Source organism: Panulirus ornatus, chromosome 14 (assembly GCF_036320965.1).
Source record: "Panulirus ornatus isolate Po-2019 chromosome 14, ASM3632096v1, whole genome shotgun sequence".
NCBI lineage: Eukaryota > Metazoa > Arthropoda > Malacostraca > Decapoda > Palinuridae > Panulirus > Panulirus ornatus.
In genome coordinates, this window is record NC_092237.1 from 11889801 (window position 1) to 11908706 (window position 18906).

The window sequence follows — 18906 nt, forward strand, 5'->3', positions numbered from 1 at the left end:
CTCTCTCTCTCTCTCTCTCTCTCTCTCTCTCTCTCTCTCTCTCTCTCTCTCTCTCTCACTGAACCACAAGATGGTGAAGATGAAGAAGGAGAAGATGATGACGATGGTGATGATGATGGTGATTAACAAGAAGAAGAAGAAAGATGTTGAAGGAGATGATGATGGTAATGGTGACAAAGGAAAAAAAGACGAAGGAGGAGGAAAAGAAGAAGATGATGACAGTGGTAATGAGGAAGAAGATGAGGAAAATGAAGAAAATGGAGAAGTATAGAGAAGAAGGGAGTAGGGCAGAGGATGGAGGATGCCACACGTACAGCACAGACAGTAAATCTGAGGACCATGTGAACTGGCCGTCTCTCTCTCTCTCTCTCTCTCTCTCTCTCTCTCTCTCTCTCTCTCTCTCTCTCTCTCTGGCGGGCTGATAAAATGGCGCTAGGGTGAGGGGACGATGCAGCAAGGTAGTGCCAATTATTATGGTAATCTGTTGCTGGTCCTACCCCAGGCCCGGAGCTTGGGGGGGGTGGGAGCTTCCTCCTCCTCCTCTTCCTCCTCCTCCTCCTCCTCCTCCTCCTCCTCCTGGAACGACTAAACAGACGGGTCTTTTGAGAGGCTGGAAGGTTGCGTGGAGACCAGCTCCTGGGGTGGTGAGGGAAAAGAGGAGAAGGTAGCGTGGTGACCAGCTGGGGTAGGGAGGGGAGAGCGGAGACCAGCTGAGGTGGTGAGGGGTGAGGGACGGTAGCATGGAGACCAGCTGGGGTGGTGAGGGGAGAGAGAGAGAAGGTAACGTGGAGACCAGCTGGGGTAGGGAGGGGAGAGCGGAGACCAGCTGAGGTGGTGAGGGGTGAGGGACGGTAGCATGGAGACCAGCTGGGGTGGTGAGGGGAGAGAGAGAAGGTAGCGTGGAGACCAGCTGGGGTAGGGAGGGGAGAGCAGAGACCAGCTGAGGTGGTGAGGGGTGAGGGACGGTAGCATGGAGACCAGCTGGGGTGGTGAGGGGAGAGAGAGAGAAGGTAGCGTGGAGACCAGCTGGGGTGGTGAGGGGAGAGAGAGAGAAGGTAGCGTGGAGACCAGCTGGGGTGGTGAGGGGAGAGAGAGAGAAGGTAGCGTGGAGACCAGCTGGGGTAGTAGGGAAGGGAGAGCTAAGACCAGCTGGATGGTGAGAGGGGGGGTGGGGTGAGGAAGATGAGCTGACGCCGGTATACCAGCTGTATTGACCTCTGTTGGAAGAGATGGTTACAGAGAGAGAGAGAGGGGGAAGGGGTAAAAGATTTTTCCCCCTTTCATGTATTATACCGATGCTTAAAATGATAATTAAGGTTCTGCCCTTGAGGCAGGAGCACAGAGGCTGAACATTATTGAGGCAGCTGATGGCGAGAGAGAGAGAGAGAGAGAGAGAGAGAGAGAGAGAGAGAGAGAGAGAGAGAGAGAGAGAGAGAGAGAGAGAGAGAGAGAGAGAGAGAGAGAGAGAGAGCCAGGCCAGGCCGGCGAGAGCCCCCCGCCCCCGAAGGTGCAGCAAAGTGTTGATGAACTACTATGTTGATTGAAGATAACAGGAGACTCGTTACCACCAGGGATGTTGGGGGGGGGGGGAGGTTGTCGTCGGCTGTTGCAGCCACTGTGATAACTCTACACGAACACCTGCACGTGTGGTAACTCTACACTAACACCTGCACGTGTGATGACTCTAAATCTACACGAACACCTGCACGTGTGATGACTGTAACTCTACACGAACACCTGCAAGCGTGATAACTCTACACGAACACCTGCAAGTGTGATAACTCTACACGAACACCTTGTGATATGATAATTGTACACCAACACCTGCACGTCTGATAACTCTAACTCTACACGAACACCTGCAAGTGTGATAACTCTACACGAACACCTGTGGTATGATAATTGTACACCAACACCTGCAGGTGTGATAATTCTCCATCAACACCTGCAAGTTTGATAACTCTACACGAACACCTGCAAGTGTGATAACTCTACACCAACGCCTGCAAGTGTGATAACTCTACATCAACACTTGCAAGTTTGATAACTACACGAACACCTGCAGGTGTGATAACTCTACACCAACACCTGCAGGTGTGATAACTCTACACGAACACCTGCAAGTGTGATAACTCTACACCAACACCTGCAGGTGTGATAATTCTACATCAACACCTGCAAGTTTGATAACTCTACACGAACACTTCAAGTGTGAAAACTCTACATCAACACTTGCAAGTTTGATAACTCTACACGAACACCTGCAAGTGTGATAACTCTACACCAACACCTGCAGGTGTGATAACTCTACACGAACACCTGCAAGTGTGATAACTCTACACCAACACCTGCAAGTGTGATAACTTTACATCAACACCTGCAAATGTGATAACTCTACACCACACCTGTGGTATGATAATTCAACACCAACACCTGCAAGTGTGATAACTCTACACCAACACCTGCAAGTGTGATAACTCTACACCAACACCTGCAGGTGTGATAACTCTACATCAGCACCTTGCAAGTGTGGCTTTAACACCGCATCTTCACATCATTTCGTCTGTCTACTCAGCATCCCAGGACCTCAGACCGTGACACGTACGTGGGAATATGTCACGAAGTCTCGATGTTTGGATAGCCATCCCTGTTGTCTGGCCAGGGACTGTTGTGTCCTCACCACCACCTGAGGGAGGAGGTGGCAGAGGGTCGGGAGGGAGGAGGTGTATACAGGAAAGTCACGCAGGACACAGGAAGCTGTGCCTGCTCGGGGTGATCCGCAGGCGGAGCAGGAAGCACGAAGACAATTGGACAAAGGGATAACACACACACACACACACACACACACACACACACACACTTAAGAATGCACAAGAGAGCTAATAGAGAAAGTCCAGAGGAAGGCAGTAAAGATTTAACCCGAATTAAGAAAGTTTTATTATAGTGAAAAATTAGATGACATAGATTTGTCGACCAAGGAAGAGAAAAGAGTCGGGGGAGACATAATCAGAAGATTTTAAACTATTGTAAACCATCTTGATGGCATCAGATGAAATAGATAGAACACACAGATGCCATAACATGAAAGTAAACAAGAAACTTAACGGGAAAAAATGTTGAGAAGTGCTTTCAGAGTTTGAGAAGTGGGTGAATGGATGAAAGAAAAAAGAAAAGTGATAGAATTGTAAATGCTGATAGTATGGAAAAGTATAAAAAGCTGTTTAAGAGAGAAAATTCAAGAGATAGGCCACCAGCCCCTACGAGAAACAGACTTGGTACTGTACAGATTACGTAATTCAACACTGGACGAAGCAGCCAGACTTGCAGATACACTCCTTAGGCGAAGGCGAGCCCAACACCCAAGCAAGAAGGTGGGCGTATCCTCGAAGGGTTTGACTGAGCCAAGTGTGGGACTGGAAGCCCCACAATAGCAACATCCTGCATTAATCGCTAACCTTTCCACGTTAACCTCAGACACGCCCATGACAGAGGGGTGATAATATACAGGAAATGGCACGTGCAAATTCTTAGCTCCGTAACGCGAGAAGTTGACACAATGGTTTACGAAAGTAACAATGTGAATGAGGAGATTATCATTATGGCAACACTGCATAATGGGCATTTACTTGGGGGAGGGAGGGACGCCAATGTCTTATATGACATTTTAATAACTCTTTTACCCCTTTCTTTGGGATTTACGTTGAGGAATCCTTACAGCGTGAAAGGAATGGATGTAATAAAAGAATAATAAGGGTATTATGATACTGTTATTATTGGCTCATAAAATGACGACCGTTTTCTAAAGAAATTGATTGGGTTGGGGGTCGACGCCATTACGGTTGCGTCCGACTCTGTCTCAGAAGGCTTCGTTTTCATGAAATTCCTCCGCATGTGTTTACAGATTCATAAACATTCACTTAAGATAAGAATTATCATTCAGTTTATCATTTCTTATCGTAGGAACTAATATAAGGATCGTAGATATTTTAGCTTTGAACAAAATACATGTTATTTAACCTGATACCGTATGGCGGTTCTTTGTGCAATCGAACGCAAGCACCTCGTCTTTTTAAATATATATTTTCCCGGCAAAAGTACATGAAATACTCTTTAAGATATTACTCACAGTTGAAAGGAAAAGTAATATTCGCTTTTCTTAAATCATAAGACTGCCAAAATCATTTTTTTTACCGTAGTAAGTCACTTAACGAAGTAATGCGGGGTTTATGGAGGTCGTTAAGCGAAATTTTGTGGGGCTAGGGAAGTAATAATGCCAATAATGCTGACCTAAAGTTTAGTGCGAGTTCAAAGAAAAAAAAGAAACACATTTTGAATATTGATATTATCGTATGAATATTGAACAATATATCTGGAATTAATACAAGATTAAGGACACTTACAAATTGATTATAGTGTATATGATAAAGAACTCTTGTGAATTTTGTGCAGAACATGATTATAATATAAAGGCTGATTACATCATGATGTAGTACCTTGCTGTTAATTTATTGTTAATTACTTACACACTGCTTTAAGACGCGTGAGGGGAAACCTCCTCATTTATTGGCCTTCCTGCCCTGATAAAGAGAGGAGTGCTACCCGGATCACGTTAAAAAAAGACGAGGAAATAGTTTTGGTCGCGGGAGTGAGCGGCGACTCTGGAGGGAAATACCTCGTCATAATCATCCAGAGGAGAATGACAGGAAGAGGGGGAGAGCGGCGGCTTTTTCACAGCAGGGGAGACGCTGCTGTGAGAACTGGGAGGGAAAGCGGGTTGGTTAATCCGATGGAGTTGTTGCATAATTTCATTGAGGAGGAGGAGGACTGAACATCAAACAGTTTGTTTCCTAAAGAGATATAGGTTTCAGACACGAGACTTGACAGCACCTCATCTGAAATTCTTAGACTCTGTCCATTTACATGCATCTGGTAGAGTGAGCCCGCTACATGAAGGCACTGTATGAACTTACGTAAAGAATGGCCTTTGTTTCGTCAATTATTATAGCGGGGGGAGGCGAAACTATAAGGTATCACTGGGAGAAGGTAGGTCGGCACACCTCCTTCGCATAGAGGGAGTGTTTGACCTCATGAACATCTGATTAATAAGGACCGTCCATGGAAGTATAGATTTTGGTTGAGAGTCAAATACAGTAAGGAGAGGGGTGGTAGTTCCATGGTCGGTACATTCGGTTCTGGGTTCAGAAGGAGAGCGGTACAGCCATGGCCGGAAAAAAGAAGCGGTCTTAGAGGGACTGTATGTGTGTTGGAGTGACCTCACTCTTGAAGAGAAAAGCATCGCGCCTGTAATGGGAGCAGTGGTCGTGCCAAGGAAACTAGACGATTTGTGAACGGCCAATTAGGTTATTGATGAATCATTTCCACAAGGCTCTTGCAGGGTTAGAAAAAGAGGGTGTTCCAAGAGATGAGACTGGGATGCGACTGGCATATGTAAGAACCCGAAATGGGTGAGATGTGCAACAGTACTTGGTGGGTTAGAGGTAGAAATCGGTCTACAAATTATCGATGGTTTTGGTCATGATCGCTCGGGAACAGGAGCAGGAGCGCCTAGCTGTTCCACAGTGGTTGAGAACAGGAAAGGAGTCGTTCCCACAGCCTGTATGATCAGTGGTGAGGTGAGGGAGGAATTCAGGCACTCTTTGCGGCGTATCCTGAAGCCTGGAGCGTAGAGTGGGGGTGGGGCAGGTGTGTTAGTGGATAGCACAGGCGTGTGGGAAGAGATCAGTCAGTCGGAAAAACACGAGAAATTTAGTTGAATTTGGAGGAGAGTTGGTGAAGACGAGGAAGATGGTGCGGCTGTCGGACAAGATTTTGAGGCAGGTAGCAGCGTCAGGGGTTAGGAGACTCGAGGTCCACGACCCATGACAACTTGCCTCCTTGTGTGGTACAGCAGCAGCTCATATGCTGTACTGTTGTGTTCTTCGTGATGACGTTAGTGTCTGTCCGCCTACGTGTTGTAGCCCCACACACACACACACACTCACTTGAGCATCCAACCACCCTCCCTCCCACTTGCTGTCCACGCAGGCAGGGGACACATCCAGCCCTCAGATAATACACCTGTGGTTCCCTCACACAACGTATAATCGTAAATACTGCCTCATTGTCGTTCTGTGGACATTGGCTCAGGCCGGGCAGTAGTTAGTCAGTATGTCATGGACGAACCAAATTATTGTTTTTTTTTTTTTTCACCTGGGATTCCGTAGCCTCTGATATAACCTAACCAGCAAATAGGGGATTCCGTGGCCTCTGGTATAACCTAGCCAGCAAATAGCATTTATCTCAGTCGTTGGAGGCCACGCACCATTGACCAAGAACCAGCCTGGCGAAACGGTAAGTGCCACCACGAGAGATGTGGCTGTAATGATGTATACTAAGCGGGCGGTTGGAGTGGATTGTGTGAGGGAGGGAGGGAGGGAGGGAAAGAAAGAAGATTATGATACCCCTCCTGGATTAGGCTCCTCGTTCCCTCCCTTTCTGCCTCGTATCTCTTTCTCTTTTCCTCCCCCCCTTCTCCACCCTCCTCTTTATGCCTCATTTCCTCCCCTAACCCTCAGTCAGGTCGCGACCATTTAATTTCAGATATATTAATGCCCAAGAATTTCTTAACGGGAATTCCGCTGCTGCTGCTGTCGCCGTTCCCTCCCTCGCTGAAGAAGTGTTCCAATTTCCTTCCCTCCACTCACTCGTGAGGCGCTCGAAGGAAAACTACTTTTTTTTTTTTGTCAGCAAAATTTGAATTCAAAATTTTAAATTCAAAAAAAGTTTATTCTCCAGAGAAAATGGGATCCTCTCTAGTCACAATATGAAAACGTGACTGCGTAACTACTGTATCACCAATTGTAACTGGCGACCCCACTTGTTGGTATGGATTAACCATATTCCATACATTACCCCCAAGACTCTAACAACCTCATTAATGTAGTTAAAAAAAAAGAAAACTCACTGCATTATTGATCACATCATCTCCTTTCAATCTAAACCCCGATAATATGTTAGAATATTGAATAATACTGAATATTGAATATTACTTTTAAGTGTATCCCTTCCGTAGCCGCGTACGTCTTATAAATGAATTACATTATTCAAAACCTCCTCAATCGTATTCCCAGCCCAGTCTTGCATCCTAGTAGTTATATAAGAGACCACCAGTAGGGTGCTGGGGAGCCCCAGTGACGTATAGTCGGGGTCAAAGGTCAGACCATCGCAGCCAAGGGTCTTCGTTGCTCGTGTGGGTTAATGGTCGTTCGAGTTATGCAAAGAGCTGACGAGTATGTCTTCATCCCAGATGATCTGGTCTTCTCGCTAAGTTGACGTATACCTATAGGGATTGTATACACTTTAGTCATGTATATATTTTTCTCTTACTTCTGTTCTCGCTAATGTTTCCTACACCTGTAGAGATTGTATATATATATATATATATATATATATATATATATATATATATATATATATATATATATATATTCCTATGAGTCCACGGGGAAAATGAAACACGATAAGTTCCCAAGTGCACTTTCGTGTATTGATCACATCATCAGGGAGACACAAGAGAGAAATATAAGTCAGATGCTTTTGATCGACTTTGTATGATGTTAGTCCAAATTTGAGGAGAAGCGAGTGAGTGTGTTGTACAGACACCGACCTAACGAGTGACATACAACACTGCTCACTCAGGCCAGTTGGTCTGGTTCGTGCTGCCGCGTGGTTGGTTGTCACGGCGGGGTCGTAACGAGCTACATGGGTCTAATTAGCCCTTATCGTGGGTAGTTGTTAGTGCGAGGGGTGGGTTGGTGGGAGAGGTTTTTTTTTGGGGGGGGGGTGTGGTTGGTCTAATTAGCTGGTGTTTAGAGACCTTGGATGTGATTGGTTGATTCACCTCATCCGTGGTTGACTGTGTCATTAGGGAAGGAACGTATGTAGATCTTGGTAGCCAGATTGTGGTTTTGCCGTGGTTGTCTGGCGCTACCGCACGACAGCAGGCAACGATGGTGCTAAACGTCGTGCACGTCGGATGTCGTTTTCTCTCGGAAAGAAAAAAAGAAAACGCATCGCGGTTAAAAGGAACGACGGCTTTCTTCACCGTCCATTGTGGCGCCCCCAGGAGATAATACGGTTTTCCAATAATGGATTTTGGCATCGTTAATATTTACGTCATTATTGATTCTCTTGTCTATTGCTCGAGTCTACTTAACGTATCGTGACCTGGGGTGGTGGGGAAGCGGGGAGGAAGAAGTGGGTGCGGTTGGGGCCTTTCCCCTCTTCCGTGGATGTGATGGGAGGTGAGAGACTTGGCCTGACCTCTCTAACCTGCAGGTGGCCTGGACGCTGACGAAGAGGTCTTGCTTCATCCTCTTGTGTCCTGTCTCACCTAGACCTCGCCTCAAGCTGTGTCTTGCTTTGACCTCTTGGCTTCGTCACCCTCTGTCTTGCCTTGCCCCCATGCTCAGGACGGGGGAGGAGGTCCGCCAGAACGGGACTGGTTCCTTCCTTTTTCGTTGCCACCACCGCCACACTGAGAACAGATTTCCTCACCCCATTCAAGAAACCCTGAGGCCGGGTGGCCCGTGTGACAATGGTGGCCCGCGCCAGGCACAGACCTATCGAATCTAACAATAACAATACCATGTTCCCTCTCTCCTTTCTCCTCCGCCACAATCCCACCCTGCCCCCACGCCTCACTCCCATCTCCAGCACACGTCTCCCCCTCCACCGCTTCATCAATACATCCTTCCGTCCGCTCCCACCCGCTACCAGCACACACACCTTTCGCCTACTAGACCGTCTCGTGCACCGCTCTCCTTACCCAGCCACCGTCGCTACACCTGTCCTCCTCCATCATATGGTAAGGCTCTACCCTTAAGAACCCCACTACCACCATCACCACACATCTCTCGTCTCCCTCATCAGTAGTTCTAACCTTCCCCGCGCCACTAGCTCTCCTGTCCTGCCTCTCAGTACGCCTTGTCTCTTACCCAGTCACCAGCACACATCACCCGGGTCACCCAACCACCATCACCGTCGCTCCCACCCATCGCCAGAACTACTCCCCTTCTCTCCCAGCCCACGTCTCGCACGTCGCTTGACCCCGGGTGTAGGAGGGTCAAGGAGAGGAGACCTATTGAGAGGTCCTCTCCATGGCTAGGTGTGCACTGTGGGTGCCTTTCACTTCCCCACGCCCATAAGCGCCCCGCTCCAGGTCGCCACTCTGTCACTGGCCCGACGCTTGTCAATAATACTGGCAGGTGCGGAGGAGCAGCAGGATGCCTGCGGTTGCGTCAGTAGATTTATGAACGTAGTGGTAAGTTATGTACAGTTGGCGCCAGGAACGGAAGAAGAAATGGCCTCTCATTCGCTTTCGTCCATTCTCTAGGTGTCAGGTATAATGCACCGAAACCACAAGAGAGAGAGAGAGAGAGAGAGAGAGAGAGAGAGAGAGAGAGAGAGAGAGAGAGAGAGGACTAGGGTGTGCTGAGATGGTTAGAAGACAAGGAGAGGATGTACGTAAACCGCTACGGACATCAGGTATCATCATGTATCTGTTTAGAAAGAAATGACAGTCATGTGACTAGCCAGAAGCGCAGTAAACAAGCCAGATGGGTTGCTTGAAGAGTGTGTGTACACCAAGCCTTGCATGAACACTCCCGCCGACCATCACACACGACTTGGGAGTTTCCAGGAGCCTGGGGCTGGAACGATAACAGCCCGTGACTGTCAACAGATAACAAGAAGAGGCGGGTGTTCATGAAAATTCCTGACTGATAACAGTAGACGGAAGTGTGGAGGCGGGACGCTGCTCCGCGAGAGGAACAGCTGATGCAGAAGGCGGCTCTGCTGCTGTACGCTCACTTCGCCTGCAGCGGGACGCGCATGGGGCCTTGCAGCAGCTGCTGCTGGTGCAGCTGTACTCACACCTCCAGCACCGGGGGTGGGGGTTGTGGGTGGCAGTGGAAGGCCTCTGCAGCAGTGCATTGATTCCTGGAACTTATTTGTGTTTACCCAAGAGACTGGTGGCGTATGGCTGGGTGGTGTGCGTCAGGTGGTGAGCCTCACGCCACGGCCCGGCCATCCGTAGCCCTCCCTCTCCCACCTTCCACTCCTCCCCCATAACCTACCCTTCCTTCTGCCGCCCTTCCCCCTCCCGTCCCCTCCTCCTCCAGGTCCCCTTATATGCCTCCAGCTCTTCCATCATCTGAGCGTTTATAGCCCATTTCCTTTCCCAACCACTCCCCACCCAGGCCTATCCCCCCCTACTTTCCCCTCCTGCCCTGGCGGCAGGTGGGTGACGCCTCTTCTTCTTCTTCCTCCTCCTCCTCCTCCTCCTCCTCCTCCTCCTCCTCCTCCTCCTCCTCCACCTCCTCCTCCTCATAGCCGCACGGTACTCACCTTAGCTGACGGTACACAAACACCGCCAGATGGTACCTGTTGGCTCACTCCTCCGTATTCAGCAGGGGATATTGGCTCAGTCTACCGGTGGCGAGTAAGATATATATATATCTTTTTCTTTTCTTTCACACTATTCGCCATTTCCCGCATTAGCGAGGTAGCGTTAAGAACAGAGGACTGGGCCTTTGAGGGAATATCCTCACCTGGCCCCCTTCTCTGTTCCTTCTTTTGGAAAATTAAAAAAAAAAAAAAAAAAAAAAAAAGCGAGAGGGGAGGATTTCCAGCCCCCCGCTCCCTTCCCTTTTAGTCGCCTTCTACGACACGCAGGGAATACGTGGGAAGTATTCTTTCTCCCCTATCCCCAGGGATGATATATATATATATATATATATATATATATATATATATATATATATATATATATATATATATATATATATATATATATATATATTTCTCATCCTTCTTGAATCTCTCAAATATTACTTTAAGATTAATTTCACTGAGTAAAATGTATTTAGAGACCATACACAAGCGGGTAGCAAAGAGTATTAAGCAATTAAGACCGGAAACGTTTCAAAAGCCAAGTTTTTCACTTTCTCAAAAAATCGTCACTATTTTCCCCTTGTCTTTTCTTTTTTCCGTTTAATTATTCTCTCTATATTTCAATTAAGGCCCGGCTGTGATGTAGACTTTTGTCTGTGAGTGGAGCCTTCAACATATGAAAAAGATGCTCATTGCAAGCACTATGGTTAATTGTAAGCCTTTATGGATGTTCCTCGTCTGTGGCTAATTAACGTTTCTTGGTTTTATTACTGTATTGGCCGTGAAAACGTTGTTGGTTTAATCACTTTAATTATCAAAAGTGTTTTGGTTTATTCACTTGGTGAACCGGACGTTTGGTACTGTCATTTCCTGATGTCCTGGGTTGGCACTGTCATGTCATAATGCCCTGGTACTGCTGACATGTCATATCAAGGCCTGGCACTGTCATGTCATAATGTCGTGGTCCTGCTGACATGTCATATCAAGGCCTGGCACTGTCATGTCATAATGCTCTGGTACTGCTGACATGGTATATCAAGGGCTGGCACTATCATGTCATAATGTCGTGGTACTGCTGATATGATATGTCAAGGCCTGGCTCTGTCATGTCATAATGTCGTGGTACTGCTGATATGATATGTCAAGGCCTGGCTCTGTCATGTCATAATGTCGTGTCATGAGGGATCTTGTTAAGGTGTGACAAAAGGCAGAGTTTGTAAACAGTTAGAGTTTGACTTATGTATCTTACACTGTTGGTGGCACTAACTTGGAACTCTCCCTTCCCACAGGTGCCATGTCGGCGTCCAAGGTGTACCTGGAGGCGCTGACGAAGATGGCTCGCCACTCCCAGCAGGGTCTCTGGGGGGGCTCCTCTGATATTGGTAAGTATACTGGTGAGGTGACGGCGGTGAGAGTGTGAGTCGAGTGTGTACTTATGTGTTCTAGTGTGTGCTTGTATGTGTCGAGTGTGTGGTTGTGTATGTGTGGGGTGTGTATGTGAGTGCGTATGCAGGGTGTGCGTTGTAAAGTTTACGTATCTGTTATGTCCGCTCGGTTGCGGTGGGAGGAGCGCGCCCCAGAAACTATTCATCAGTGGAGGTTTCCTCGTTCCGTTGCTGACCTGGAGTGCGACTTGCGGTCGCCAGAACAGCATGTGTGGACCTGCACTGCACTGTCAGACCTAGATAAGCTTACCTAAGGAAAATTGACCCGGAGGTTAATATAACCGTGTCGCACATACGCACGGGTTCGAATCCTGGTGCGACAGTCGACTCACAGCCACCCCCATTTGTTCATCTTCCCCCTTGGGGCTGATTCATCAATGAGTACGTGGATTAGGCTGGTGTGTGTGTGTGTAAATATACACACACACACACACAAACACATTCTACCTTCACAAGATTGAGAGACGGGGGAGCAAGAGAGTAGAGCTCTCTCTTTCCTCGTAATATATATAGATCGTAATCACACATCATAGATGAGGACCCACGAGTGTTACAAGCTCCCGCCTCGTACCGTACAAATAGGTAATCACGCACACTAATAGGGGTACTCCACGAGTGTAGACCTCCCTCCTCGTGCCATACAAGTAGGTCATTACCAGTAGAATGTTACTCTTAAAGTGTTCCTTGATGACGACTTTTTTCCTTCTCTTGTAAGACGGAATAAGTTTCGGAGGCCCTGCTGACGACGGAGGCCACATCTGTGTTCCTGCGGGTGGGGTGTGTGTGGAAGAGGAGTGAACCTCCGTTGTGACTGATGGTGTGTCCACCCCTGCGATGCGGACTGTGCTGAGACGTTTTGATAAACCTGTTCCATCACTCGGAAGTGGAGGTATTGCCTGGCAATCACCCCGCCAGGGTGGCGCAGCCCTTGTGATAATGTCCTGCTGATTGACAGACGTAAATGGAGAGAGAGAGAGAGAGAGAGAGAGAGAGAGAGAGAGAGAGAGAGAGAGAGAGAGAGAGAGAGAGAGAGAGAGAGAGAGGTGCGAGTTTCGACAGCCAAAAATAAACATAGGCACAGATAAAGATAATTCTATTAAGGGCTTTTATTTGATATATGTAAGAACTCATGTTGGATTGATTCGTTACTGGTTCATCCTATATACTGTGCTTGTACCGTATGCACTGATAGACATACATATGGGAGGCCCCTCAGCTCTCCCCTCGAACTTGCCTAAGATCATACCTTTATATCCGTATGAGTCTCTCTACCCTCCGGCGTGTCGAGTGCCAGTACTTGGCTTTGGCCAGGCCCATATCCCGTTTGCAGGTGGATGTAGTTATTAGATGGTTAACGAACGGTGAAAGTATTTTGTAACGAACGGAAAAAAAAAGATAATGGTTGCATTACACTGCAGCCACTGCGGTTACTTTCGTGGGTGTGAGGGCAGTGAAGTAACTTTTTAAGGCGCAGCGAGTGGCTCTTGTCACTCATGATGGCTCATGAGTGGCGGTGCCTGATGAGTCGTGGCGCCTCATGAGTGGCGGTGTCTCATGGGTAGTGGCGCCTCATGAGTGCCACTTGATCAGCGATGGAGCCCCATGGGTGCCACTTGGTGAGCGATGGTACCTCATGAGTAGCACTTGGCGAGCGATGGTACCTCATGAATGCCACTTTGGCGAGCGTTAGTACCTCATGAATGCCACTTTGGCGAGCGTTAGTACCTCATAAATGCCACTTGGCGAGCGTTAGTATCTCATGAATGCCACTTGACGAGCGATGGTACCTCATGAATGCCACTTTGGCAAGCGATGGTACCTCATGAATGCCACTTTGGCGAGCGATGGTACCTCATGAATGCCACTTTGGCGAGCGTTAGTACCTCATAAATGCCACTTGGCGAGCGTTAGTATCTCATGAATGCCACTTGGCGAGCGATGGTACCTCATGAATGCCACTTTGGCGAGCGATGGTACCTCATGAATGCCACTTTGGCGAGCGATGGTACCTCATGAATGCCACTTTGGCGAGCGATGGTACCTCATAAGTGCCGGTTGGTGAGTGAGGCCCAGGGCATGTACCAGTCAAGCGTCAAATGAGACCTTTGTTACATGTGATAACAAATTCAATTATAACTTACATTGTTTGAGGTACAGTTGTGAAGGAGCGTAGAGTGTCATGGAGCGGTGGTCGGATGTGTGTCTGACGAAGATGTTCATGTGTGTGTGTGTGTGTGTGTGTATTGTTACGTCTTTTATGTATTTGTGTGTATGTTCGCACGTATATTTGTGTGCATATGTGTACGTTTCTGTGTATGCGATCTCTCTCTCTCTTGTTATATCTATTTGTATGCCTATGTGTCTAGTGTCTGAAGCCTCTTGGTGTACCTGGCTGCCACACTATGTTGGTCTGCATGATATATTTCAGCGGAAACACAGATCGCGTGTTGGGTCGCTGTTTTTGTATTACATGCAGCATTCCTTTAGTGTATTTCACTCGCATGTCAGACACATGACCAGAAGGCAATTCCGTGCTAAATTGATTCATGGTGCAACGTATTTACTTTATACCAAATTTAATTCCTGATCGCTTTGGAATTATGTACCTTTCTGCAGTGTTACTACAGTAATGATGATATTATGAGCATTGAAAAAAAAAAATATTGGATGGGTAAGCTTTATGACAAGAAATTACTCGTTACAAGTAATGTTTTTTTTTAAGGTAAAGACTTAGATAGATCCCAAGGTAGATCTATTGGCTGTAGAATAAACTCTGCGAAAAAAACAAATGACTGTAGAATAGGCCCCAGGTAAGATCTAAAGACTGTAGCGTAGATTCTAAGAGCTAAAGGCTGTAGAATAAACTCTATTAAGACTTTATAAAGTACGAAAGGGTGTAAAATAGACGCCAAAGGCCGTATGATAGACCCAGATAAGTGTTAATGACTGTAGGACAGACCTCAGATAAGAGCTGAAGGTTGTAGAATAAACCCCAGGCAAGAATTAGAGGCTTTTGAATGGACCTCAGATAAGATCAGAGGCTGGAGGAATGACCCCAGATAAGAGGTAAAGGCTGGAGGATAAAACCCAAGACAATAAGATAAGGCGGGAGAGCAGAGACAGCTGTGTTAGTAAATATGGAGGGCTTCCCCTGGTGTGTGGACCTGGAGTAACGGAGGATATTCACTCTTGCAGGGATGTGCCTGATGCAGATGGTGGACGTCTACAAGGAGGTGCAGTCACAGCAGATGAACATTGTAAGTACCGTCAGCCAGCGAGGGAGTCAGGGATGGGAGTAGGGTGGAGTGAGGATGAGGGAAGGCTTAAGATTTAGTACAGGGAGCGAAGGAACGCCAGCAGGTGGTAATAGATTCCTCACCCAGATGCAGCTAAGCTTCTCCTGAATCTCTAACAGTTTGTTGTTATTTCTGTCTCGTGTGTCGCCATTCGTAGCACCATTTGTCTCGCGGACATTCTCTCATTCAGGGCTTCATACCTCTTGTGTTGGGGAGGAAAAAACGAGATTTAGAGGAGGTAGTCGTTGCCGCCTTTGCCTACTGATCAGGTCGTTCGTTCCCACAAATGCCAATAGGAGTTAGGGGGAGGGAGCCGAGCAGAGGAGAGAGAGAGAGTGTTACTGAGTCGAGCGGAAATCAATGCAAACCAACCTTAGATTTCCCTCACCAGTGGGTTGTGTTGAGTTCAGTCTGTCTCCACGGCTCGCGCTGCACTACACTTCGAGAGAATATAAAACGAAGTGCGACAGTTGAACTTTCCTGTCATCTTAATTGCAGATGGGTTGGGTTAAAGCCCAGCGGTGGAGACGGAAGCTGCGGGACGTAGGTATCCCAGCGATAACATTATTTCACTCTACAGCTCACCGCCGCCTCAGAGCCCACACCACCACGGGGATTTGGAGCCGTCTGCGAACGTTACTGTTGAGTCTAGGTGCTTTAGAAGTGTGTTGTAGAAATCTCTTGTTGAATGATTTCGTCATCGGTGCTTTTCTCTCTCTCCTACCCAGTGGCAGCCAAGTCCTTTGCAGTGTTGTTGTGGTGGATTGATCCATGGTAGGACGTGAGGCACACCAAGTGGTAAAATCGTATAGAGATTCACATGTAGATCTGTTACAGATTCTCTCATTCTCCCTCCGAAGGACTGACTGCCCCATGCGATCGAGGGGGTCGACCACAAATCACACTAGGAGGATTTGGATCGCTGTTGTAGTCAATCAAGCTCATATACGATGCAGTATTCCTTTTCGTTTGTCTTTAGTGGAATTCTTTTCGTCCTCTCTTCCAGAGGGCAGAGAATAACCAGGCTTTCCCTACTGAACTCTTCCCGTGGAACTTCATTTGTCGCTGGCGATTCGGTGTGAACTTTTGCGGGTTACTTTTCACTAGTCTGTCTCTCATTCGTCTTTGAAGGTTCCGAGGCTCTTCGGCGGCTGCGGCTCTTTCGTCGACGGCTTCCGAATCCTTAGAGTCTATTGTGCGGTCTTAACCCTCAGCGTCTTCAGAGGTTTTAAGGTTTGCACTGACGTTCTTGTGCGTTGCTCTCGGGACGCTGGGTGGGGGTGTGGAGAGATCGGCTTATGCTCAGGCCCTTTGCCTCGTGTGTTTTGCGTCTCGCCTGTTCACTGCAGGGCTTTCCCCGGGCGTCCTCGGGGTTGCCCTGAAGTGATGGTGCTCTTTTATGGACATCTTATTGGCGTTTTGCTGTGGAGGTTTCTCTTTGAAAATCCTTGCAAGGCTTTGTCCTGGCTTCTTGCTAAATCTCTGGTATATGTATATGTGTGTTTCCTCGCCTCGCCCTGCCAGAGGATTTTCTCAAGTTTTCAACTGAAGCCGTTTCTTTCTCCGTGTTATAGTCTTCGCATCTTTTATCGGGGGTTGTTTGTTTTGATCCTCCTTTCCACCATTGGCACGTTTGATTTCCGATGGCTCTTAAGCCTCGTCCCGGATTTCAACACGGGTGATACATGTCACCCTCTCCCCAAGGGACAAAAATGTCCTATATTTATACGTATTTCTTTTACTGGAAGATGATAATGTAAGTGATGGAGGAGGTCCACTTGCCAAAGGCCGATGTCTCCGCTAGCAGACCTTCTCGCCACGATAGAGCGGCTCCAATAAGGAAGGTTGTAGTGACGGAAGATGAGAAAGGCAAGTGACAGAAGCCCTGGTGTGAGGAGGGTCTTGTGTGGAAATTTATGTGGTGGAAGACGCGGGCGGTTGGGATAGTAATGCAGGAGGCAGGTGGAGCGACGTGACAGGATTAATGGGACGGACTGGTAAAGGATGGTTGGGATTGAGGAAGAATAGGGTATGGAGGAATGGGGCAGACTTTGGAAGCAGGATCGAGGAAACTTTTTTCTTTTTTTTCTTTAAGTTGGAAGCTCCAGTCAGGGGCAACATTCCACATCAAGGTTGAGCCGTAAATGAAATCTGAGGTAGGGATGGTAAGGAAAAATTGGGGGGGCACTTAGACAGGAGGTCACCGCGGGGGGGGGGGGGGGGTGCAATTGGACAGGAGGTCACGGGGGGAAAAAGGTGCAATTGGACAGGTCAAGGGCGGGGGGGGGGGGGGGGATCTACACTCTGGTTGTGGTCTTGGCCAATGGAGGTTCTGGTTTAAGAATGGAAATGGTCAGGCTGGAGTAGGATTGTGAAGGGTCATAAAAATATTTGTGGGAGACGAAATTTTGGCTTTAACAGCCCCAAGAGTAGGACAGACAAGACGCAAGGAAGGACCTTAAAAAGGGAAGGATCCTGGACGTGGGAGGCGATGGAAAGCCCTTGAAAGGTCATCATAGTGCACAGGTCTTGTTTACCGGCCACGATATATATAAGGATATGAAAGTGTGAGTAAAGCTGTGTTGCTGAGAGTAGTTGGAGTGGTTCTGAGAAAGTTTGGCAGTTGGATAGAAAAAAAAAATATGATCCTTTTAAGAGTTATATATATTTACTAGTTTTGAGAAGTAAAACGCCATCTCTCGGGGAAATTCATGTGAGCTGAGCCTGCCGGGCGAGTGTGGAGAGAGAGAGAGAGAGAGAGAGAGAGAGAGAGAGAGAGAGAGAGAGAGAGAGAGAGAGAGCCATGTATGGTGGCGCCGGACTTGCTATCTAGTTAGGGGAGGAGGGGACAGGAGGAGGAGGAGAAGGAGGAGATGAACAGAGGCACAGGCAGGTCAAGGAGGAACCATGTTGCTCAGAGGCACTTCCTCAGCATGAAGCAATTGTTTCCCAGACTGCGACACTTGCCTGTCATCGACCATTTCCCGCCATCACTTCCCCAGCTCACAGAACTCGTTGTTGTTGATATCAGTTGTCCCACCAGACCGACCCATCGCTGTCACCCGACCCCAGTAGCTCCTCCTGCCTCACTTGCTCTAATCACAACCCCAGCTACACACCCCTGTATCATACCCCAGCTACACACCCCTGTATCATACCCCAGCAACATACCCCTGTATCATACCCCAGCACCAATACCCTAGCATCAGATCCTAGCATCTTACTTTAGGATGAGGCTCCCCCTTGACGCCAGATCCGAGCATCCTATCGTAGGAGGTCCAGCCTCGAAGGGGTCACGTGTAACGCGGGGCTTGGCTGGGTCACCGCCACGGTGCCACTGCTGGAAGCCTCCTCCCTACACCACCAGACAACGTGTGGATGCGCCAGGCCGGGTATGTGGGGCACAACATGTGCTGTTCACTGCCTGTGTCGTCACACTTGTCGCTTCGCCCGCCACCCCCCTGTGGTCTGCCCCTTCCCCCTCTTCCCCGCTCTCCACAGGGCACCAGTTTGTAAATCGTATTCACATTCAACACAGCAGTGGCACACAGATACAAGCTGTGGACCCGCGAGACTGCCGGAGTGTCGCGCCATCTTGGCCATTGCCTCTCCGGTCAGGGCCATGAGATAACAGGTCTCTGTGACGAGTGGCATCTGCCGTCTAACGGAGCCCCAGCCTTTTGTGTCGGCGGAGGAACCTGTTGGGGTCTGCT

At 48.1% G+C, this 18906-nt stretch overlaps 1 protein-coding gene across 1 annotated transcript in view; it reads left to right on the top strand.

Annotated features, from left to right (window-relative positions):
* The window catches only part of IRSp53 (Insulin receptor substrate 53 kDa), a 217929-nt gene that overhangs the window by 167960 nt on the left and 31063 nt on the right, over positions 1-18906 (top strand). The window contains 2 exon segments of the mRNA XM_071669639.1: positions 11742-11834; positions 15093-15154. Of these exon segments, the coding sequence (XP_071525740.1) occupies positions 11742-11834; positions 15093-15154 (155 nt within the window).